Raw genomic sequence first — 24,848 nt, 5'->3', positions numbered from 1 at the left:
TTTAGGTTTTTAGCAGTTCTTGATCACCGGAGCTCGCTCTCAGATGCGTTCGGGGCTCTGTCACCTCCCGGGGGAAGGACACAAAGTCAAAATATTGACACAGGCTGAGCGCGCTGAGACCGAGATTAGGAGGGCACCGACAGCAGGGAAGGGCATTCCTCCTCCTCCTCCTCCTCCTCCCTCTGGAATGGGAATTTTCTGCTGGAAACAGGGCGGTGGTGCCCAGCAAAGACTGACCACGTCCCTCTGCTCTTCGCTGTCCCCTTTGCTCCCTGCAGGACCTGCCCGGACCCATCAGGAACCTCGTGGGGATTTCGCGAGCTTCTGAAGGATTCCCAGCATCATTCCACGGCCAAAAGCTTGGATGGGAGCTGGAAGGCTCCTGCCCATTCCCAGAACATCAGCAGCAGGAATTTCCACTTGCTGGAAGGGGTGTGTGCGGCTGTGCCTTTGTTTTCCGGAAAGCTGGAGCTGGGAGAAAAAAAAATCCTTTAATTGGGTGATAACGACGGCGTTTGGCTTTTGATCGGCGTCCCGTGTTCGGGCTGGGGGTCAGGAGGGGAATCAGGGTGGATGTGGGGACATTGTGCCCTGCCAGGGCCACAATCGGATGGAGGATCGTGCAAGGAGTGGTGAAAACCCGGTGCGAGGAGCTCCAAGAGCCCCGTGTGGTGCCAGTTCAAAGGGATGTAGGATCGTGGTCCAAAGGGATGCAGGATCCTGCTCCAAAGGGATATAGGATTGTGGTCCAGAGGAATGCAGGATCCTGGTGTAAGGAGCTCCACAATCCCCCTGTGGTCCCAATCCCAAAGGATGCAGGATCCTGGTCCAAGGATTTCCACGATCCCCCGTGTTCCTGACAGAAAGGGATGCACCATCCTGCCTCAGGGCACTGCACAACCCCAGCACAGCGCTGCCTTCACCTCCCACCCCATCCCTCCTCTCCCGAGCCGTTTTTGGGGTGGAAATTCCCACTTCAGAGGAGAAAACACACATTTTGTTTTCTCCTCCGTTTCAGGGCAGGAAAGCGCCGAGCCCGAGCTCCGCCGTGGCCGGGCGGGGACTACAAGTCCCGGCAGGCGCGGACTGCAGCTCCCGGCGTGCCCGGGACCGGCAGCGCAGCGAGGGCAGCGGAACGGGCCGGGCGGGCGCTGCTGCTGCCCTCCCTCGGCACGGGGCCGAGCCGGGCCGAGCCGAGCCCAAGCGGGCCGGACTGCGCCGAGCCCAGCGGAGGAGCCCGACAGAACCGAGCCGAGCCGAGGAGCCCGACGGAACCGAGCCCAACCGGGCCGGGCCGAGCCGAGCGGAGGAGCCCGACAGAACCGAGCCGGGCCGAGTGGAGCCGAACTGAGCCGAAGAATCGAGCGCAGCCGAGCCCAGTCGAGTGGTGCCGAACCGAGCCGGGCCGAGCGCAGCCGAGGGAGCCGAACAGATCCGAACCAACCCGAGTGGGGCCGAACTGAGCTGAGAAGAGCCGAGGAGCCGAACCGAGCCGGGCCGAGCGCAGCCGAACGAAGCCGAGCCGGGCCGAGCGCAGCTGAACGGGGCCGAGCCGAGCCGAGCGCCCGAACCGAGCGAGGCCGAGCAGAGCCGAGCGCAGCCGAACCGCTTCGTTTCCTCGCCCTTCCCCACGGGTGAGTGCGGGGCCGGGGGTCCCTGGGGACAGGGGGGGCTCGGCAGCCGCGCAGCGGGGCCCCCTCGGCTCGGAGCCCACCTTGTGGGGTGCTGGGGCGGCTTTGGGGTGCTCCCCCCTGTCCTGCGCCATCCCGGAACTCGGAGTTGCTTTTTTCCCCCTTATTTTGCTGTAAATAATCGCCCTCCCTCGCCCCCGGGAGGCTCCAGAAGCTCGTCCCGGTGCCCTCTCCCAAAACTCGGCGGTCCCAGGGGTTTTGAGACTCCCGGCAGCTCGGGGGGACCTGCCCGGGTCGCTTTTCCCATGGGGAACCCCCCGAACACGCCTGGGGAAACTGAGGCACGGATGCTCCGGGACACCTGGCACCCCCCCGGTTCGGGGGACGCAAAGTGGGGACTTTTCCCATTTAGAACAAATGGGAAAATTGGGATACCTCGTGTCACTCGGCTTTTGGGGGGGTCGCCAAGAGGACACACAGCGTGTTCCTCCTTCCTGGGGAAATCTGGGGGGGAATAGAGGGGGCTGCCCCGGAGCGATTAATGACATTCATGAATTAATTACGAGGCAGGAAAGGATTACGCAGCCCCCGGAGTTTGGGGGCAGTCAGATGATGGGGGGGGAAATTTCCTTAAAAAAAGTAAAAACGAAAAAAAAAGTAAAAAAAAAAAAAGAAGAATAGAAACACGAAGAAAATCTGGTGGTTATTGTGCTGGTGTAAGATAAATAAATAAACCGGTGCGAGTCCGAGGAAAGCAGGGCTCGTTTCCAGGAATCCCGGCGTGTTTTCCCCCTTGGGTGTTTTTTATATAACAGAGGCCGGCAGGCAGCGGAGGGAGCCTTTGGGGGGGTTATTTTATTTTTTCTTTGCCCCCCCTTCTCTGTGCTTCCCTGCCGTGTTTGCTTGGCTTCATGCACGGCTGCTCCGGGCTGGGAACGGGGCTGGTTTGGCCCAGCCTGCTCTGGCTCACCTGCTGCAGGAGGGGAGAAATCCCAAAGCGGGGCAAGGGTGGGAGTTTGGCAATGGGGTGGCTGGGTTTGGGGGGGATACCCCGATTTAGTGGCTGGATTTGGGGGGAATATCCAGATTTGGGTGGCTGGGTTTGGGGGGATACCCGATTTAGTGGCTGGATTTGGGGGGAAATACCCAGATTTGGGGTGGCTGGATTTGGGGGGAATATCCAGATTTGGTGTCTGGATTTCAGGGGAACAGCCAGATTTGGGGTGACTGGATTGGGTGGGAACACCCAGATTTGGTGTCTGTATTTGGGGGGAACACCCAGATTTGGTGGCTAGATTTGGGGGGAATACCCAATTTTGGTGGCTGGGTTTTGGGGGGAACACCCAGATTGGGGTGGCTGGATTTGGGGGGAACACTCAGATTTGGTGGCTGGATTTGGGGGGAAATACCCAGATTTGGTGGTGGTGGGTCAGGGCAGCACATGCTGAGGAGCAGTGGGAATTTGGGATTGGGGTGGCTGGGTTTGGGAGGAACACCCAGATTTGGGATGAATACCCAGATTTGAGGTGGCTGAACTGGGGGGGGAATACTCAGATTTGGGGTGGCTGGATTTGGGGGCGACACTCAGATTTGGTGGCTGGATTTGAGGGGGAGCACCCATTTTGGGGTGGCTGGATTTGGGAGGAATACCCAGATTTGGTGGCTGGATTTGGGGGGAATACCCAGATTTGGGGGGAATACCCAGATTTGGGGTGGCTGGATTTGGGAGGAATACCCAGATTTGAGGGGAACACCCAGATTTTGGTGCTGGTGGTGGGTCAGGCCAGCACGTGGAGGTGTTTTCCGAGGGATGCTTGGTTTGTTTCCTGCTGAATTCTGGGTTTGCTTCCCGAGGGATGCCGGCCCCGCGTGTTTTGTGTTTTCTGAGCCATCTGCCCGCCCTTATCAGTAGGAAACTGCAAACTGTGCTGGGGTGGAGCTGCTGCATGGGGCCATCCGGGTGTTTGGGATGGAGCCCTGAGCCCAGCCTGGGATTTCAGATTTTATTGCTTTTTCCACTCTGCACGTGTGTGTGTGTGCTCCTGGTCTGCCCTGCCCTGTTTTCCTGGAATGCTGGAATGGGGATGGGAAAAGCCCCTTGGGATGATGTGTGGGGTGACCATTCCCAGCACAAAAAAAGCAGGGAAATGGGATTTTGGGAGGGTGTCCCCCTCTAAAAATCCACAGTGCTGAGGATAAAAACATCCTGGTGTTGTGGGGTGTTGGAATGGGGAGCTGGGGGTCTGGATTTAATGTTTCTCCCTCATTTCCTGGGGTGTAGATGGCAGGGATGGAGCTGCCACACCCCTGTCCCCTCTGTGGGGACAGAAATTCCCATCTGGAATTTTTTTGGGGTGGTTTTAGGGGGCACCTCAAGCTGGGTTTGCCTCAAGGGAGCTGTTTTGTCAGTGCCCTGTGTGGGGTTATCCCATATCCCAGGCAAAGAGGAAGCGGGCAGGGGCCGGCAGCAGTCAGGGGCAGTCAGGTGATGGGGGAAATTTCCTTAAAAAAAAATATTTAAAACCCAAAAAAAACCCCAAGGTGGCCTTCACCACCTCCGTGAGCTTTTCCAAGCTGTGTGGAGGCAGCTGGGGTCACTCTGGTGGCTCTGTGACACTTTGGGGGGTCTCAAAGTGGGGATTTCTCCCTGACCACACTGGGATTTTGTGCTCATCTCTTTTTTCCTCTTGCTGGAGAGCCCCCCATGGCTGTGCCCTCATTCCTCCCAAATTCCTGTCCCTCCTGCTGGCACCTGGCTGCTGCTTGGGGCAGGATTTCCCTGTGGATTTCCCAGTTTTTGGGATAATTTCTCTCCACTTTATGGAGTTTCTCCCCATGTTTTATTAGGGATAGATGTTCTCCTGCCCCACTAAATGTCAGTGTCCCAGGTTTGGAAGTTTTCAATTTCCCCACTTTATGGGTGGTTTCTCCCCACTTTATGGGAGGTTTCTCCCCAGTTTTTAGGATAATTTCTCCCCACTTTATGGGTAGTTTCTCCCCAGTTTTTAGGATAATTTCTCCCCACTTTATAGGATGATTTCTCTCCACTTTGTGGGATGGGCATGGGATGGTTTGGGTGGCATCACCTGGCCGGGCTCACCTGGGGAGGCCTCAAAGTGTCCCCAATGTCCCTACAGGTTGTGCCACCTTATCTTGAAAGCCTTTTCTAGGAATCGCCCCCGGGGCTTTGTCACCTTTTGGCTGCAGACAAACTCCCCACACCCTGAGCTCTGCCTCCTTTGCTTAAATGGCTGCAAATTCCGGATAAACCTGAAATTCCCAGTGTGGGGATGGCCACGGGGGGTTCTTGGAGCCTCAGGGACCAGCAGAGCTGGCTCCTGCTCAGGCTGTGCCCTCGGGATTTTGGGAATATTTTGGGGGAAATGAGGAAGGGGCTGCACCCACCTGGCACAGGTTGCTGCCAGCAGGTTTGGCTGAGCATTTTGGGCAAAAAGGGTCAGGAAAAGGAGAAATCTGAGTGGGAAAAAAACCTCTGAGCTCTTGCACTGCTCCAAGCAAACGTGCCTGGGAGATTTTGGGGAGTGGGAATATCTTGGGGGAAATGGGGAAGGGGCTGCACCCACCTGGCACAGATTGCTGCCAGCAGGTTTGGCTGAGCATTTTGGGCAAAATAGGGCAGGAAAAGGAGAAATCCCAGCTGGGATTTTGGGGGGTGGGAATATTTTGGAGGAAATGAGGAAGGGGCTTCACCCACCTGGCACAGGTGAGGAGAGAGCAGGTTTGGCTGAGCATTTTGGAGAAAAGGGGCAGGAAAAGGAGAAATCCCAGCTGGGATTTTGGGGGGTGGGAATATTTTGGAGGAAATGAGGAAGGGGCTGCACCCACCTGGCACAGGTGAGGAGGGAGCAGGTTTGGGCTGAACATTTTGGGCAAAACGGAGCAGGAAAAGGAGAAATCTGAGTGGGAAAAAAACCCTCCGAGCTCCTGCAGGGCTCCAAGCAGAGCAACGTGCCCGGGAGAAGGGGCACCGTGCCAGGCCAGGGGCTGGGCTGGCACCAGGGGCTGCCAGGGGAGCAGTTTGACCTTGAGGGAGCAGGAAAAGCTGCGGGCAGAGCCTGGCACCAAGGAGGGCACAGCACAAACCCCTCAGAGCGGGTGAGGTGGGCACGGCAGGGGATGCCAGGGGGGGCTGGTTGGGGAGGGCAAGGCAGGGGCTGTCCCCGATTTGTTTATTTATTTCTGAGGCCTGGTTCCACGAGGAGCTCCGAGGCTCCGGGCTGGGTGCTGGGGGCTGGACGTGGTGTATTTATAAATGTGACATGCTTGTGGCAGCACGGGGATGGATGGATGGAGGCGGTGGTGGGAGTGCCTCAGGCTCCAGGAAGGGGACAGGGGGTGGCCGCTGTCACCTGGTGCTGGTGGCACCAAGAGCTTGGGGCGCCCGGAGCTCCTGGGAGGGTTTTGTCGAGCATCGTCACTTTCTGGGGTGGTTTGTCCTCAATTTCTGGGCGGTTTCTCCTCACTTTGTGGGATTATTTCTCGCCACTTTCTGGGGTGGTTTCTCTCAATTTTCTGGGATGATTTTCCCCACTTTATGGGGTGGTTTATCACCTCTTTTTAGGATGATTTTTCCCCATTTCTGCGGATGGTTTCTCCCCTTTTCTGGGATGATTTCTCCCCACTTTATGAGGTGGTTTATCACCTCTTTTTAGGATGATTTTTCCCCATTTTATGCGGTGGTTTCTCCCCAGTTTTTAGGATAATTTCTCCTCACTTTCTGGGGTGATTTCTCCCCACTTTATGGGGTGGTTTCTCCTCCCTTTCTGGGATGGTTTCTCCCCCCCTTTCTGGGGTGATTTCTCCCCATTTCTGGATGATTTTCCCACTTTGGGGTGGTTTTTCCCCTTTTAGGATGATTTTCCCCACTTCTGTGGGGGGTTTCTCCTCAGTTTTTAGGATGAATTCTCTCACTTTTGGGATGGTTTCTCCCCTTTCGGATGATTTCTCCTCACTTTATGGGGTGGTTTCTCCCCACTTTTTAGGATAATTTCTCTTCACTTTCTGGGGTGATTTCTCACCACTTTGTGGGTTGGTTTCTCTTCATTTTCTGGAGTGATTTTCCCCCACTTTATGGGGCAGTTTCTCCCCACTTTATGGGTGGTTTCTCCCCAGTTTTTAGGATAATTTCTCCTCACTTTCTGGGGTGATTTCTCCCCACTTTATGGGGTGGTTTCTCCTCCCTTTCTGGGATGGTTTCTCCCCCCCTTTCTGGGGTGATTTCTCCCCATTTTCTGGGATGATTTCTGCCCCCTTTCTGGGATGATTTCTCACCACTTTGTGGGGTGGTTTCTCTTCATTTTCTGGAGTGATTTTCCCCCACTTTATGGGGCAGTTTCTCCCCACTTTATGGGTGGTTTCTCCCCAGTTTTTAGGATAATTTCTCCCCCCTTTCTGGGGTGATTTCTCCCCATTTTCTGGGATGATTTTCCCCACTTTATGGGGTGGTTTATCCCCTCTTTTTCGGATGATTTTTCCCCACTTTGTGGGTGGTTTCTCCTCAGTTTTTAGGATGAATTCTCCACACTTTGTGGGATGGTTTCTTCCCCCTTTCTGGGATGATTTCTCCTCACTTTATGGGGTGATTTCTCTTCATTTTCTGGGATGATTTTTCCCCACTTTATAGGATAGTTTCTCACGACTTTATACGATGGTTTCTCCCAACTTTTTGGGATGATTTCTCTTCATTTTATGGGGCAGTTTCTCCCCACTTTATGGGTGGTTTCTCCCCAGTTTTTAGGATGATTTCTCCACACTTGGTGGGGTGGTTTCTCTCTACTTTTCTGGGATGATTTCTCCCCCCTTTCTGTGATGATTTCTCCCCACTTGTTAGGCTGATTATTCCCCATTTTCTGTGATGATTTCTCCCCATTTTTTGGGATGATTTCTCCCCATTTTCTGTGATGATTTCTCCCCATTTTTTGTGATGATTTCTCCCCACTTCTTAGGCTGATTTCTCGCCATTTTCTGTGATGGTTTCCCCCCCTTTTCAGGGATGATTTCTAGGATTTCGGGGCGGGTTGCAGCGCTGTCCCAGCCGCCTGGAGCAGTGTCAGCCCTGCCAGCTCCCCCGATTGCTCATTTATTTATGCGCTCCTTTCCAAAGGCCAACACCCAAACCCCGGGCCGGGCTTTTCCTTTTTCCCAAATCTCCTTTTTTCCCTCCTTTCCCGGGATGTGCAGCCGGACCTGGAGCCTCCCAAGGTCACCTCGGTCCCCTCCTCTGTCCTGATTAATCACCGTGCCCGGGGTGGTGGCTCTGCCCATCCTCCTGCCTTGTTCACACTTTTATTTTTAATTGCTGCCCCGGAGGGGGCAGGAGCTGTGAATTCCCGGTGATGTTTCCATCAGGGCTCTCCTGCAGCTCCTGCCCAGCTTTGTTTGGGGGGTCTGGGCCCTCTTTTGGGGGTCCCTTTGCCTTTCCGTGCCCCCAAACCTGGCCAGGAATTACCATCCTCCCCATCATACCCAGCTGGGTGATGCTCAGCAGCCATCCCTATGCTGGGTGGGTTTTTGGGGGTAAAAAAGGTGATTTTTTTGGGGTGGAAAGACACCAGAGCAAGGCTGTGTGTGTGTTATTAACCCCTTAGTGGCTGCCATGCCCAGCTGGGTGATGCTCTGCAGACATCCCTATGCTTTTTGGGGGTAAAAGAGGCGATTTTGGGGATGGAAAGACACCAGAGCAAGGCTGTGTATTATTAACCCCTTAATGGCTGCCATGCCCAGCTGGGCTCTGCTGCCCACACCTTGGCACCACCAAGGGGGTTTTTAATGGAAATGGAAATGGGTTTTTAATGGAAACCGTGGCACAAAGGACAGATAGCCCTGTGTGAGATCAGGGCTTGATGCTTTTCCTTCACCAACTCCCTGCTCCCTCCTGGGCGTGCCAGCCTTACCTGGCTGTTTGGGGAATGTTTTTTTTTTATTTTATTTTTTCCTGTGGGATCCCTCAGCCCTTTCCAGGGAACAGGGGGCAGGGCAAACACTTGGCCTCTGCCCCAGCTCCTGTTAACAGCGTCCAGCTCCACGTTGCTGACATGCCGGGGCTAAAAACAGCCCTGGTGACTCAGAGCCTCGGTGCTGCTGTCAACTGACCCCGGGCTGGCTCTGCCAAGCCCCTCCTCTGCCTGCTCCTCCTGCCTTCTGCAGGGCTGCGAGCTCGGGGTGTGGGCAAGGAGCCTCTGATGGAGCTGGGATGGCTCCCAGGGATCTCAGGAGCTTTGCTCCAAGCAGCTCCTGGGTGGAAGGAGCTTCAGAATGGGGTTTGGATGGTTCCCAGGGGTCACAGAAACTCTGATCATGGGTGGAAGGAGCTTCTGGATGGAGCTGGGATGGCGCCCAGGGGTCACAGGAACTCTGATCATGGATGGAAGGGGCCTCTGATGGAGTTGGGATGGTGCCCAGAACCCTGCCCCAAACAGCTCCTGGGTGAACGGAGCTTCTGGATGGGGCTGGGATGGTTCCCAGGGGTCCCAGAACCCTGCTCCAAACAGCTCCTGGGTGGAAGGAGCTTCTGGATGGAGCTGGGATGGTTCCCAGGGGTCCCACACAGCTCCTGGCATGGCTCCCAGGGGTCCCAGGAACTCTGCTTCTGGGTGGAAGGAACTTCTGGGTGGGGCTGTGGGGCTGAGATGATTCTCAGGGGTCTCAGGAACTCTGATCCTGGGTGGAAGGAGCTTCTGAATGGGGCTGGGATGGTTCCCAAGGGTCACAGTAATCCTGTCCCAAACAGGTCCTGAGTGGGAGCCTCTGGATGAGGCTGGGATGGTTCCCAGGGATCTCAGGAACTCTGATCATGGGTGGAAGGAACTTCTGGATGGAGCTGGGATGGATCCCAGGAGCTCTGATCCTGAGTGGAAGGGGTCTCTGATGGAGCTGCGATGGTTCTCAGAACCCTGCCCCAAACAGCTCCTGGGTGGAAGGAGCTTCTGGATGGGGCTGTGGGGCTGAGATGGTTCTGCAGTGTCCCCAGGCTCAGGTGTGCCTCAGAAACCCGAGCTGCCCCCTCGGGAGGCATTTTCCAGATTTAACCTCAGGGATCGTGTTACCCTGCGGGGGAGGTGGCACTGAGGTGGCACCGAGTGCCTGACGGGTGCCACACACCTCCTGCCACCCTCTGAGTGATGAGAACCCCCAAAGCCACTGCACCAGGGCCCTGCTGGGGTTTATTTCCAGCTCGATCAGGCCGTTTATGAATGGAAAAATCAATGAGCAGCTCTGGGAGGGAGAGGGGACAGCAGGGGGACAGCAGGGGGACAGGGCAGGGAGCATCACCCACCCAGGCCCAGCTGGGCTGGGGACTGAGGGAAAAGGAGAAGAAAGAAGTGAAAACAGCTTTGTGTTCACCACGGGCTGGCCCAGCCTTCTCTTCCTTCCTTCTTTCCTTCCTCGTTTTTGGCTTTCAAACCTGAGGGTGGCAGGGAGGGAGCACCAGGGACCCCAGCCGGGGGTTTGTTCTGATGTCACCAAGGTGTCACCTTGCCATGCATCCAAACCAGCCCATGTGTGCCCCAGCCTGGGGACGGGCTTTGCTGTCACCCTGCAGGGACAGGGGACAACGAGGCTGGGGTCACCTGGGTGCAGAACAGAGGGGCTGGGGGACCCTGGAGGTGTCAGCAGGTCACTGAGGGGTTTGGGGACCCCGCAGGTGGCAGGGCTAGCAGGTCAGTGAAGGGATTGGGGATCCTGAAGGTGCCAGGAGGACACTGAGGTGATTTGGGGACCGTGAAGGTGCCAGCAGGTCAGTGAGAGGATTGGGGACCCTCCCAGCCCAGGCCCAGCAGATCACTGAGGGGATTTGGGGACCCTGCGGGTCCTGAGGGGATTTGGGACCTCCATGCAGGCCAGCAGATCACTGAGGGGATTTGGGGACCCTGCATATCACTGAGGGGATTTGGGGACCCTGCAGGTCACTGAGGGGATTTGGGGACCCTGCAGGTCACTGAGGGGATTTGGGGACCCTGCAGGTCACTGAGGGGATTTGGGGACCCTCCCATTGCCAGGCCCAGCAGGTCACTGAGGGGATTTGGGGACCCTGCAGGTCACTGAGGGGATTTGGGGACCCTGCAGGTCACTGAGGGGATTTGGGGATCCTGCAGGTCACTGAGGGGATTTGGGGACCCTGGAAGTGCCAGCAGGTCACTGAGGGGATTTGAGGACCCTGCAGGTCACTGAGGTTTGGACCTGCAGGTCACAGAGGGGATTTGGGGACTCTCCCAGCCCAGGCCCAGCAGGTCACTGAGGGGATTTGGGGACCCTCCCATTACCAGGCCCAGCAGGTCACAGAGGGGATTTGGGGACTCTCCCAGCCCAGGCCCAGCAGGTCACTGAGGGGATTTGGGGACCCTGCAGATCACTGAGGGGATTTGGGGACCCTCCCATTGCCAGGCCCTGCAGGTCACTGAGGGGATTTGGGGACCCTGCAGATCACTGAGGGGTTTGGGGACCCTGCAGGTCACTGAGGGGATTTGGGGATCCTGCAGGTCACTGAGGGGATTTGGGGACCCTCCCATTGCCAGGCCCTGCAGGTCCCAGCTCCCCCTCACCCCAGGCCAGCCCCAGTTCCTCATTTTCAGCAGCCACGAGGGTTGCAGGGAGGGGAAGTTACAAAAACTCCTCCTCCAAACCTGCTCGTTTGTTTTGTGTCCCTGCAGCCCCAGAGTGAGAAAAAGCGTGGAAAAATTGATACAGCTGCTGCCCCAGGGGACAGGGCTGGGTGTGTGCCAGGGACACCTCTGCACAAAGCTGTCCCTTGTCCCTGCAGGGATGTGGCACACAGGGATCCCTCGCCCCCCGTGTGCCCAGGGTGGGGGCAGAGCAAGCACCTGGGTTGTGAAGGAAAAAGGGGCTGGAAAAGGCAAAGTTTGGGGAGCTGACAGGAAAGATTGAGAGCGAAAAGAGCCTGGAGTGCCAGGACGAGGGGGAATGGCTTCAAACTGCCAGAGGGCAGGGATAGATGGGATTTGGGGAAGGAATTCCATCTCCCACTCCCTCCCAGCAATAACTGGGTGGAGCTGCCATGCCATGGGCTCCTGTGGGCCAGGGGAGGGTGGGATGTGTCCCCAGGGTGGGCCCCATGTCCCCATCCTGTCCCTCCTGACTCAGAGTGAAAGCAGAAGCTGCTCAGCATTTTGGGGGCTGGGGTGGGGAAACCAAGCAGAACCAAAGGGGTTATTTTAAACCTGACCCAATTTCCCCCTTTCTCCTCACCAAACCAAGCCCTGGCCGCCCTTCACCATCCTCATCCTCATCTCCTGCAGCTCTTCCTGGCAGTTTTTGGCTCTCCCAGCCCTGTTTTGTGTAAGGGGGGTTCCTGCAGCCAGGCTGGGTGGTGGCACCAGGGCCAGCAGGGCTCAGTGGGTGCTGTGGGTGGCTTCCCGTGACACCCACGAGTGCCAGCCCTTCCTGAGAAAAGCCTCCCTCCCTTCCCTTCATGTTTGGGGTTTTACATCCCCCGTGGGCATCCCCTGTGGGGTTCCCCCCTTAATTCAGCCTTGGTTTGGGGTTGTCCATCCCCATGGGTTTCCCTCTTCATTCAGCCTTGGTTTGGGGTTGTCCATCCCCTGTGGATTTCTCCCTTAATTCTTGGTTTGGGGTTGTCCATCCCCCATGGATTTCTCCCTTAATCCAGCCTTGGTTTGGGGGTGTCCATCCCCTGTGGATTTCTCCCTTAATTCTTGGTTTGGGGTTGTCCATCCCCCATGGATTTCTCCCTTAATCCAGCCTTGGTTTGGGGTTGTACATCCCCCGTGGGTTTCCCTCTTAATTCTTGCTTTAGGGTTGTCCATCCCTGGTGGGTTTCCCCCTTAATCCAGCCTTGCTTTAGGGTTGTACATCCCCTGTGGATTTCCCCTTTAACTCAGCCTTGGTTTGGGGTTGTCCATCCCCTGTGGGTTCCCCCCTTAACTCAGCCTTGTTCCATCCTCTCTGGGGTCTTTTCCAGGGTTCTGTTTCTCACCCCAAATCCCCTCCCGTGCCCTCCTTCAGGTCTGTTCCCACATTTTCCTTCACGAAGCTCCAGTGGATCGCTGTCCCGGGCTCTGGGCTCCCATCCCCCTGGGGCCAGGCCACCATGGCTGATGAATTCCCTTCCTCTAGTCCTCAATAACTGCTCTTGAGCTGTGTCATCCTTAATTCCCCTCCCCTGACCACTCAATAGCTGCTCCTGAGCTGTGTCATCGTCCACACTGCCTTGATTTCATTTCCCCTCCGGGTAACTCTGTGGCACAGCTCGGTGTGGCTCTCACCACCGAGGCCCTTCCATGTCTGAACTTGCATTTAAACAGCAAAACCCTGTTTAAATTTCTCTGCTTTCCCCTCGCAGCTTTCCCTCTGCCTCCCGTGCTCCGCTTCCCTGCCATGCTGCTGCAGCATCTCCTGCATCCCAGCGGTGCCGCAGCATCTCCTGCATCCCAGCGATGCTGCAGCATCTCCTGCATCCCAGCGGTGCCACAGCATCTCCTGCATCCCAGTGGTGCTGCAGCATCTCCTGCATCCCAGCCCTGCCGGGGTGGCCGGGGGTGGCTCCTGGAGCCCCGGCAGGCGTCCCCCACCCTCCGGAGCCGCCGTCCCCTTTGTCCCAAGGAACAAGGGCCGCTCTGTGCCGGGCTGGGGCCGCTGTGGTCCCCCCGTCCCCGCGCTCGCGTGCGGCTCCGGCACAGAGCACAGAGCCGGCCTTGTCCCCAGCCAGCTTTGCCAGCTCCTGCCCCCGGGCTTTGCCAGCTCCTGCCCGCGGCTCCTGGCACCCTCCGGCCTTTTCTTGCTGCTCTGCCCTCACTTTCTGTTTCCCTTTCGCTGCCGGGCTCGCTCTGGGTTCCGCTGGCTCCGGGGTGAGTGCACAGCGCGGGGTCCTGGCTGCTCCATCGGGGTTCCCTTCCTGCCAAACCCTAAATTCTCCTCGCCAGTTCCATCTCTGGCCACCCTTCCCCATCCTCATCCTCGATAATTTCCCTTCTCTAGAGCTTCCTGGGGGTGCTTTTGGCTTCCTCAGCCTGGTTTTCTGTAAGGAGGCAGCTGGGGAGGGGGTCTCACAGCCAGGCGGGGTGGTGGCACCAGGTCCTCAGCCAGCCCTGGGATGCTCCCCATGGTTTAATCATGAGCCAGAGTGGATGTCTCTCCGTGCCTCAGTTTCCCTGCTGTGCTGGGCTGTGGGTGATGTGCAGTGTCCTCCTGGCAGGGTGTTGGTGACGTGCCGTGTCCTCCTGGCAGGGCGACCTCTGTGACAGGGTGGGCACTCTGGGATGTCTCTCCGTGCCTCAGTTTCCCTGCTGTGCTGTGGGTGATGTGCAGTGTCCTCCTGGCAGGGTGACCTCTGTGCCACAGTGGGTGCTCTGGGATGTCTCTCTGTGCCTCAGTTTCCCCGCTGTGCCAGTCTGTGGGTGATGTGCCGTGTCCTCCCGGCAGGGTGACCTCTGTGACAGGGTGGGCAGTCTGGGATGTCTCTCCGTGCCTCAGTTTCCTGCTGTGCCAGTCTGTGGTGATGTGCAGTGTCCTCCTGGCAGGGTGACCTCTGTGCCAGAGTGGGTGCTCTGGGATCTCTCCGTGCCTCAGTTTCCCCACTGTGCCAGTCTGTGGGTGATGTACCATGTCCTCCTGGCAGGGTGTTGGTGACATGCCATGTCCTCGTGGCAGGGTGACCTCTGTGCCAGCGTGGGTGCTCTGGGATGTCTCTCTGTGCCTCAGTTTCCCCGCTGTGCTGGGCTGTGGGTGATGTGCAGTGTCCTCGTGGCAGGGTGACCTCTGTGCCAGAGTGGGCACTCTGGGATGTCTCTCCGTGCCTCAGTTTCCCCGCTGTGCCAGTCTGTGGGTGACATGCCGTGTCCTCCTGGCAGGGTGACCTCTGTGCCAGAGTGGGCACTCTGGGATGTCTCTCTGTGCCTCAGTTTCCCCATGGTGCCAGACTGTCAGTGCTGTGCCGTGTCCTAGGAGGCTGTGGGTGATATGCCATGTCCTCCTGGCAGGCTGTGGATGATGTGCCATGTCCTCGTGGCAGGGTGACCTCTGTGCCACAGTGGGTGCTCTGGGATCTCTCCGTGCCTCAGTTTCCCCACTGTGCCAGACTGTGGGTGATGTACCATGTCCTCCTGGCAGGGTGTTGGTGACATGCCATGTCCTCGTGGCAGGGTGACCTCTGTGCCAGCGTGGGTGCTCTGGGATGTGTCTCTGTGCCAGAGTGGGCACTCTGGGATGTCTCTCCGTGCCTCAGTTTCCCCGCTGTGCCAGTCTGTGGGTGACATGCCGTGTCCTCCTGGCAGGGTGACCTCTGTGCCAGGGGGCTGGTGTGCCTCCGTGCATGTCCTCTGTGCCCTCAGTGGTCCCCGCTGTGCCAGGCTGTCAATGTCCTCCTGCCAGTCTGTGGGTAACATGCCGTGTCCTCCCGGCAGGGTGACCTCGGTGCCAGGCGGGCTGCTGGCCTCCGTCCCCGCGTGCCGCCATGGCGTCGCGCATCGGGCTGCGGATGGAGCTGATGAAGCAGCAGGCGCAGCAGGAAGCCGAGCGGGAGCGGGTGCAGCAGCAGATGATGATGAGCTACATGCAGCAGCAGCGCATGCCCGTGGCCTCCAGCCCCGCCATCAACACCCCCGTCCACTTCCAGTCCCCTCCGCCCGTGCCCGGGGAGGTGCTCAAGGTACCCTGGTGTCCCTCCAGGTGGGGGTGGTGGTCACAGGGGTGCCAGGGTGAGGGGAGAGATGACTTGACTCCATGTTTCAGGAGGCTGATTTATTATTTTATTGTATATATTACATTACATTACATTACATTATTATATTATATTATTATATAGTATTATAATATATAATATATTTTATATAATATATTTTATATAATATATAATATATAATATATAATATATAATATATAATATATAATATATAATATATATAGTTATATATTATATATTATATAACATACTGTATATTATATATTATACAATACTGTAATATGGTATGATATAATATATCATATTACATTATATACATATTGCAATATATTACACATTACAATATATACATATTATATTACATTACATTACATTACATTACATTATATTATATTATACTATATTATATTATATTATGTTATGTTATATTATATTATATTATATTATATTATATTATACTATATTATATATATTATATTATGTTATGTTATGTTATGTTATATATATTATATTATTATATCGTATCATATCATATTATATGAAAATGATATACTAAAACTATACCAAAAGAATAGAAGAAAGGATTTCATCAGAAGGCCAGCAAGGAATAAAAAGGAATGGAATGATAATAAAATCTTGTGACTGACCAGAGTCTGAGACAGCCAGACTGTGATTGGCCATTAATTAGAAACAACCCCATGAGACCAATCCCAGATGCACCTGTTGCATCCCACAGCAGCAGATAACCATTGTTTACATTTTGTTCCTGAGGCCTCTCAGCTTCTCAGGAGGAAAAATCCTAAGGAAAAGATTTTTCATAAAATATGTCCGTGCCACCTCCACCCGGGTCCCTGATGGGTTCTGTCCATGCAGGTCCAGTCCTACCTGGAGAACCCCACCTCCTACCACCTGCAGAAGTCCCGGGACAAGAAGGTGCAGGCTTATCTCTCGGAGACCTACGGGAACAAGTTTGCTGCCCACGTCAGCCCCGCCAGCCACTCCCCCAAGCCACCCCCGGCCGCGTCCCCCGGCGTCCGGCCCGGCCACGTCCTGTCCTCCTCCGCGGGCAACAGCGCTCCCAACAGCCCCATGGCCATGCTCAACATCGGCTCCAACCCCGAGAGGGAGGTGAGCGCTGTCCCCTGCTCTGGAAATTCTCCAGAGTAGAAATGCGTTTTGGTTTGGGTGAAATGTGTGTCTTTGAGTTAAGTGTGTGGATTGAAAGTTGATGTTGAACCTTCGCCTCCTCTCGACTGTGGGTGAGAGGAGAGGGATGGAAGTGAGCAGGCAGCAAGCAGGGAAGGCTCTGTGTCCCTCCCACGTGTCCTTCCTGTCCCTCATGTCCCACATCCCCCTGTTGTGCCCCAAAGGAACTGGGGAGCCCAGGATGAGGAAGCTCAGGCAACATCTGGCTGCCTGTTCTCGTAAAAGCCCGTGCTCAGAGAAGCTGCTTCAGCCAAAAGTGGTGGCCAGACAGAGACAGACAGACTGCTACGAGAGCAGGTCAACCTGACCCAAGAGTTCTTCCTGATAAAGAAGAATTAGTGGCAAATGTCACGCGAAATCTGTAAAAATATGTATGAACCTGTTGTGAAATGGCAGGCATGGGTATTGAGAGGGGGATAAAAAAGGATCTGGAGCTCCCAGAGATGGACATGTCTGTTAAAGAGAGTGATCTCCACATGCTCCAGCACTGTAATAAACATTTACAGCTTTACAACTTTCACAAAATTGTAGAATTTGTTTGCTTTCCCCAGGCTGCCTGGGGAACTCAGGGTGTTGGGAATGGCAGAGGAGCCCACGGTCACTTGTCCCTTTCCCTTTCAGTTTGATGAGGTCATCGATGACATCATGCGCCTGGATGATGTTTTGGGCTACATGAACCCTGAAGTCCACATGCCCAACACGGTGAGTGGGGGGTGACAGGGAGGGCCTGGGGGTGCCACAGCCCTGTCCTGGCAGGTACACAGGTGGCACAGGGGGCACCTTCTGCCACGTCCCCACAGTGGTCCCTGAGCCAGCCTTGTCCTCGGAGGCAGTAACACCCACAAGAATCAATTTTCCAGCTTTTTTTCCCCTTGAGGACAGTTTGGACCCTTTGAAAAAGCTGGAGAGGTGGGAGAGAGGGTGGGGAATAGAGCCAGGAGAGGTTTCCCTGCCAGGACCTTCCCCAGAGCAGCACCAGGGGCAGATCCATGGGGCAGCTGGTGCCTCCCAGTGGGATTCATCCTGCCCAGCCCTTCTCAGGTGTGATTCACCTGCCCTGTTGTGGATGTTGGCCATGGGAGTGGATCAACTGTGCCCTTTCAAGTCCTGTTTTCTTTCCTGCTCTGGTGAAAGCTGCTTTAAGGCCCTGGGAGGACAATTCCACCTGCCTGGCTGGGTGTGATCCCAGAGCTAACCCAGCTGTCCCTCTGCTTTCCAGCTGCCCATGTCCAGCAGCCACATGAATGTCTACAGTGGGGACCCTCAGGTGACGGCGTCGCTCGTTGGTGTCACCAGCAGCTCCTGCCCCGCCGAGCTCACCCAGAAGAGAGAGCTCACAGGTACGTGCTGGCCCCAGAGCAAGGGGCAGGAATGGGGGTACAGGGACCCCAGGGGCAGCTTTGTCCCCTCTGGTGACACCCGGGGTCTCTTGCAGATGCTGAGAGCCGAGCCCTGGCCAAGGAGCGGCAGAAGAAAGACAATCACAACCTGAGTGAGTTCAGCTCTGCTTTCTCCATCACTCTGCATCCCCATTCCTCTGAGCTGGGGCCCCTTCCCATCCCAGCTGACCCTCAGGGGAGCCCCCTGAGCCCCTCCTTGCTGGCTGTGCACAGTGGGGTACAGGGGACACCTGGGGGGATCAGGTTGGTTGGGAACCCTTTGGAAGAGCTGGAGAGGTGGGAGAGAGGGATGGTGAGGGAGCAAGGCTGGGGAGATGGGAGAGCCAGGAGAGGTTTCCCTGCCGGGACCTTCCCCAGAGCAGCACCAGGGGCAGATCCATGGGGCAGCTGGTGCCTCCCAGTGGGATTCATCCTGCCCAGCCCTTCTCAGGTGGGAACCCTGTGGTGGCGCTCACAGGGGTCTCAGGATGAGGGAAGAGACGAGGATCTGATTCCATGTTTCAGAAGGCTGATTTATTATTTTATGATATATATTACATTAAAACTATACTGAAAGAATAGATGAAAGGATTTCATCACAAGGCTAGCGAAGAATAGAATAAGAAGGAATGATAACAATGGTTTGTGACTCGGACTCTCTGTCCAAGCCAGCTGTGATTGGCCATTAATTAGAAACAACCAACATGGGCCAATCACAGATTGCTGTTGCATCCCACAGCAGCAGATAACCATTGTTTACATTTTGTTCCTGAGGCCTCTCAGCTTCTCAGGAGGAAAAATCCTAAGGAAAGGATTTTCCATAAAAGATGTCTGTGACAAACCCAAAGGGAGGATCAGAGCTGCTGGGCCAGGCGTGGAGCAGGGCTGGCTCCTGAGCTTCCTCATCCTGGGCTCCCCAGTTCCTTTGGGGCACAACAGGGGGATGTGGGACATGAGGGACAGGAAGGACACGTGGGAGGGACACAGAGCCTTCCCTGCTTGCTGCCTGCTCACTTCCATCCCTCTCCTCTCACCCACAGTCGAGAGGAGGCGAAGGTTCAACATCAACGACCGCATCAAGGAGCTGGGAATGCTGATCCCCAAAGCCAACGACCTGTAGGTATCCATGGCTCCTGCAGGAGTGGGGTGGTGCTCACAGGGGTCTCAGGATGAGGGAAGAGATGAGGATCTGACTCCATGTTTCAGAAGGCTGATTTATTATTTTATGATATATATCATATTAAAACTATACTGAAAGAATAGATGAAAGGATTTCATCAGAAGGCTGGCTAAGAATAGAAAAAGAATGATAACAAAATCTTGTGACTGAGACAGTCTGGACAGGTGGGCTTTGATTGGCCATTAATTAGAAACAACCACATGAGACCAATCACAGATCCACCTGTTGCATTCCACAGCAGCAACAGGTATCATTGTAAATCAATGTTTACATTTTGTTCCTGAGGCTTCTCAGGAGAAAAAAATCCTAAAGCAAAGATTTTTTAGAAAATATCATGGCTACACAGGACTGGGGTCACCGAGGGCTTTTTGGGTGGAGTGGCCACACTGCTGGCAGCCAGGTCCATCCCATTTTCCATGCTGGGTGACAGGGACGTGCGCTGGAACAAAGGGACAATCCTGAAGGCGTCCGTGGACTACATCAAGAGGATGCAGAAGGACCTGCAGAGGTCCCGGGACCTGGAGAACCACTCGCGGCGCCTGGAGATGGCCAACAAGCAGCTGCTGCTCCGCATCCAGGTGAGCTCCCCTGGCTCTGCCCTGTCCTCTCCCCACCAAACCCTCACTCCTGCCCTGCTGAGGCCATGGCCAGGGTGTCTGCTGTGACCGCGCTCACAGGGCTCTGAGGATGAGGGAAGAGACGAGGATCTGACTCCATGTTACAGAAGGCTGATTTATTACTTTATTATATCTATATCTATATCTATATCTATATCTATATCTATATATCTATGTATCCATATCTATATCTATATCTATATCTATATCTATATCTATATCTATATCTATATCTATATCTATATATCTATATCTCCATATCTATATATCTATTATATTTATATTTTATTATATATATTATATTAAAACTATACTAAAAGAATAGAAGAAAGGATTTTATCACAAGGCTGGCTAAGAATAGAAAAAGAAAGAATGATAATGAAGGTTTGTGGCTCGGATACACAGTCCAAGCCAGCTGGGCTGTGATTGGCAATTAATTAGAAACAACCAACATGGGCCAATCACAGATTGCTGTTGCATTCCACAGCAGCAGATAACCATTGTTTACATTTTGTTCCTGAGGCTTCTCAGCATCTCAGGAGGAAAAATCCTAAGGAAAGGATTTTCCATAAAAGATGTGTGCGACAGTCTCCCGCCTTTTTTTTGGCTGGGAAGTCACCAGGAGCAAGGTCTTGATTCAAACCTGATGGCTGAGGCTCACTGCAGCGTGCTGAGCTTTGTGTGGATCTTCCAGATCCTTCCCTGGGGGCTTCTCACCTCCCTGAACGTCCCTGTGCTGTGTCCCTGAGTGTGACATCCCCTCAAAACCCCTGTGTCCGATGCAGGCCCGTGTCCATGGGCTGCCCACCTCCTCTGTAAACGTCCCTGTGCTGTGTCCCTGAGTGTGACACCCCCTCACAGCCCCTGTGTGTCCCCTTGGCAGGAGCTGGAGGTGCAGGCCCGTGTCCATGGGCTGCCCACCTCCTCTGTAAACGTCCCTGTGCCATGTCCCTGAGTGTGACATCCCCTGTGTCCGATGCAGGCCCGTGTCCATGGGCTGCCCACCTCCTCTGTAAATGTCCCTGTGCCATGTCCCTGAGTGTGACACCCCCTCACAGCCCCTGTGTGTCCCCTTGGCAGGAGCTGGAGATGCAGGCCCGTGTCCATGGGCTGCCCACCTCCCTGTAAATGTCCCTGTGCCATGTCCCTGAGTGTGACACCCCCTGTGTGTCCTGTTGGCAGGAGCTGGAGATGCAGGCCCGTGTCCATGGGCTGCCAATCTCCTCTGTAAATGTCCCTGTGCCATGTCCGTGAGTGTGACACCCCCTGTGTCCGATGCAGGCCCGTGTCCATGGGCTGCCAATCTCCTCTGTAAATGTCCCTGTGCTGTGTCCCTGAGTGAGACATCCCCTCAAAACTCCCGTGTCCGATGCAGGCCTGTGTCCATGGGCTGCCCACCTCCTCTGTAAACATCCCTGTGCCATGTCCCTGAGTGTGACATCCCCTGTGTCCGATGCAGGCCCGTGTCCATGGGCTGCCCACCTCCTCTGTAAACGTCCCTGTGCCATGTCCCTGAGTGTGACACCCCCTGTGTGTCCTGTTGGCAGGAGCTGGAGGTGCAGGCCCATGTCCATGGGCTGCCCAGCTCCTCTGTAAACATCCCTGTGCCATGTCCCTGAGTGTGACACCCCCTGTGTGTCCCCTTGGCAGGAGCTGGAGATGCAGGCCCGTGTCCATGGGCTGCCCAGCTCCTCTGTAAACATCCCTGTGCCATGTCCCTGAGTGTGACACCCCCTGTGTGTCCTGTTGGCAGGAGCTGGAGATGCAGGCCCGTGTCCATGGGCTGCCCACCTCCTCTGTAAATGTCCCTGTGCTGTGTCCCTGAGTGTGACACCCCCTCACAGCCCCTGTGTGTCCCCTTGGCAGGAGCTGGAGGTGCAGGCCCGTGTCCATGGGCTGCCCACCTCCTCTGTAAATGTCCCTGTGCCATGTCCCTGAGTGTGACACCCCCTGTGTGTCCCCTTGGCAGGAGCTGGAGATGCAGGCCCGTGTCCATGGGCTGCCCACCTCCTCTGTAAACATCCCTGTGCCATGTCCCTGAGTGTGACACCCCCTGTGTGTCCTGTTGGCAGGAGCTGGAGATGCAGGCCCGTGTCCATGGGCTGCCCACCTCCTCTGTAAACATCCCTGTGCCATGTCCCTGAGTGTGACACCCCCTGTGTGTCCCCTTGGCAGGAGCTGGAGATGCAGGCCCGTGTCCATGGGCTGCCCACCTCCTCTGTAAACGTCCCTGTGCCATGTCCCTGAGTGTGACACCCCCTGTGTGTCCCCTTGGCAGGAGCTGGAGATGCAGGCCCGTGTCCATGGGCTGCCCACCTCCTCACCCTCGGGCGTCAACGTGGCCGAGCTGGCTCAGCAAGTGGTCAAGCAAGAAGCCAGCGGGGACGAGGGCACCCTGGAGCCACTGCTGCCACCCCCCGAGGCCGAGTCACAGGCTCAGCCAGCGCTGCCCGTGCCCCCTCAGTCCCCCTATCACCAGCTGGACTTCACCCACAGCCTGAGCTTCGATGACGGCTCCTTCCCGGACAGCCTGGAGCCCAGCTCCTCCTTCCCATCCCTCTCCAAGAAGGAGCTGGACTTGATGCTGATGCAGGACACGATGCTGCCGCTGGCCTCTGACCCCCTGTTCTCAGCCATGTCCCCCGAGGCCTCCAAGGCCAGCAGCCGCCGCAGCAGCTTCAGCATGGAGGACGCGGACATGCTGTGATGGGGCAGCTGCCAGGGCAGGGGGTGCAGCTCAGCTTTGGGTGGGCACGGCCCAGGAGCCTCCTGGCAGGAGGAGCCCGTCCCAGCACGCACCTGGATCTCCTCAGGAGTTCCTTTGTCTATGCAAGGAGGGCTCGGGTGCCACCGAGTCTGTCACAGCTTCTTTTGGCCAGGAGGAGGAGGAGGAGGAGGAGGATGGACCTTCCTGGCTTGGCCTGACTGCAGATTGCACAGCCTGGCAGTGACATCTGGGCTGCTTTGCCTTTCAGCTGAAGCCTCCTGGCCTCACCCCCTTCCCCGGGGTGGTGCCTGGGAGCCTGGAGCCCCCGTGAGCTTTGTGTCCTGTTTGGTGTCTCCTCACCTTGCTCTGGGATCCTTCATCCCCACCGAGTCCTCCTCGGCCCCTGGATGCTTCCCAGTGCCCCCAGTTCCTCCTTGCTGGGAGCACTCACTGCCCATGGGGTCCCAGCAGGGTTAATTAGAGTGCATTCATTAATACAGCACCACTGGGGGTGTTTGCAGGTGGGTGTTGAAGGTTCCAGAACACCTGGAATGGGGGGATTTGATGCTCCACCAACCCCCTGTTGTCACCCCCAGCACCCCAAAACCTCGGGGCAAGGCTGCCAGGTGACCCTGGGTGTCCTGGAGGTGTCCCCAACCAGTGTTTGTGCCCTGTGACACCCCCAGCTCTGTCCTGGAGGATAAAAGGGTTAAAAGGGTTTTCTGGAAGGATAAAAAGGATTTTCCACTTATTTTTTTGGGGATACTCCTTGCAAGTCCTGCCCCACGTGGGCAGGAAGCTCCGGGCTATGAGCAGGGAATGGTTGGTGCCAGCTGGAATTCAGGGCTTGTTCCTCCTCCCAGTGTCACCAGTTTGTTCCGCAGCTCTGGACTGGGGAGCTGCTCTGGGCTCTGCCTCAGGTCCTGACTTCCCAAATGCAGCTGGGAATGAGCTGGGAAGGGCAGGGGAAGGATGGAAAACCCTCCTTATTTATTGAGGGAGAGAGGAGAGGAGAGGAGACCCCTTGGGAATGGTCCCCCCTGGGTCACTCTGTGCCCCCATCATGGGGCTGGGTGACCTGGGGGGACACAGGTGGCCCCTGGTGACAGGATTTGGGATTGGATGTGCAGGCCAGCCCCTCAGAGGGGTCTGTGCTGGTCTGTGGGGTCACTCTGTGCCCCCATCATGGAGCTGGGTGTCCTGAGGGGAACACAGGGATGTCCTGAGGGGAACACAGGGATGTCCTGGGGGAACACAGGGATGTCCTGAGGGGACACAGAGATGTAACCTGGTGGCCCCTGGTGACAGGATTTGGGGTTGGATGTGGAGGCCAGCCCCTCAGAGGGGTCTGTGCTGGTCTGTGGGGTCACTGTGTGCCCCCATCATGGGGCTGGGTGTCCTGAGGGGACACAGGGATGTCCTGGGGGGTCACAGGGATGTCCTGAGGGGACACAGGGATGTCCTGGGGGGACACAGGGATGTCACCCGGTGGCCCCTGGTGACAGGATTTGGGGTTGGATGTGGAGGCCAGCCCCACAGAGGGGTCTGTGCTGGTCTGTGGGGTCACTCTGTGTCCCCATCATGGAGCTGGGTGTCCTGAGGGGACACAGGGATGTCACCCGGTGGCCCCTGGTGACAGGATTTGGGGTCGGAGGTGGGAACAGCCCCACAGAGGGGTCTGTGGGACGTGAGGGTGTGGGGAAGTGCAGAGTGAGGAGGAGCTGGAGCAGGGCAGGGAGCTGAGGGGACGCTGGGTGGCCTGGGAGGGGCTCCAGGTGAGGAAGAGGAGGATCCAGGAGAGCTCAGAGCTCCGGGGGTGTTCACAGGAGGCCTTGGCACCCTTTGTGTGCTGCCATCAGTGCCTGCAAAGAGAATTGTCCCCACCAGGGTCACCCCTGGCCGTGCTGGGGACCTGGCTGTGGGACACTCTGTGCCCTCCAGGGCACGAAATCCCACAGGAAATTCAGATTTTTGTGGCTTTAGGGTGCCCTGGCCACTGCTCAGCACGAGATGTCTCCCCTGGCAGTGAGTACACAGTTGTGGATTATAATTACTCTATTTTTTTTTTAATCTTTTTGGGAGTTTTTTGTTTGTTTTTTTCTTTTTTTTTTTTTAATGCACTGTGCTCTGATTAAAAAATTTTACTACTGTTTTATAAATAAATGTATAAAAGAATGAACTGGAATGGAAGAAGAATCATTAAAAATATATTTATTTACAACATCCCTGGAGCGTGGCAGCTTCTTCTTTGTCTCAGGGTTTTCCAGAACCCCTCTGGGTGCTGGGCCAGGCAGGTTTTGGGGGCTCTCCTGCTTTGTGCAAAGGGAAAAAAATTACTTTTAAAGTAGAATTTAAAAGTTTGTGCCTGGTAAAACTTATCCCAAGCCACGTCTGCAGGCCCTCAGCCACGTTCCCATTCCCCTCAGTGCTGGTGTTAAACACACACACAG

General features: G+C 55.8%; 1 protein-coding gene across 4 annotated transcripts; it reads left to right on the top strand.

Moving 5' to 3' along the window:
* Positions 1-1,119: 1,119 nt before the first annotated feature.
* Positions 1,120-24,583, top strand: TFEB (transcription factor EB). Of its 4 annotated transcripts, none has more exons than XR_010442864.1 (10): positions 1,120-1,634; positions 15,032-15,276; positions 16,183-16,437; positions 17,137-17,217; positions 17,735-17,855; positions 17,951-18,007; positions 18,935-19,010; positions 19,505-19,652; positions 21,970-23,490; positions 23,854-24,583. XR_010442864.1 is itself a non-coding variant. In XM_064733108.1 (9 exons), exons 2-9 carry the CDS (start codon positions 15,082-15,084, stop codon positions 22,396-22,398), a joined length of 1,362 nt encoding a protein of 453 aa, XP_064589178.1. In that variant the 5' UTR covers positions 1,120-1,634; positions 15,032-15,081; the 3' UTR covers positions 22,399-23,607. The 4 variants fall into 4 exon arrangements, 1 of the variants encoding a protein (XP_064589178.1); XR_010442862.1 differs by having other exon boundaries at positions 23,657-24,583; XR_010442863.1 differs by having other exon boundaries at positions 23,614-24,583.
* The last annotated feature ends 265 nt before the right edge of the window (positions 24,584-24,848 follow it).

This window comes from Zonotrichia leucophrys, chromosome 26 (assembly GCF_028769735.1).
Source record: "Zonotrichia leucophrys gambelii isolate GWCS_2022_RI chromosome 26, RI_Zleu_2.0, whole genome shotgun sequence".
Taxonomy (NCBI): domain Eukaryota; kingdom Metazoa; phylum Chordata; class Aves; order Passeriformes; family Passerellidae; genus Zonotrichia; species Zonotrichia leucophrys.
This window is presented reverse-complemented; position numbering and strand designations above follow the sequence as displayed.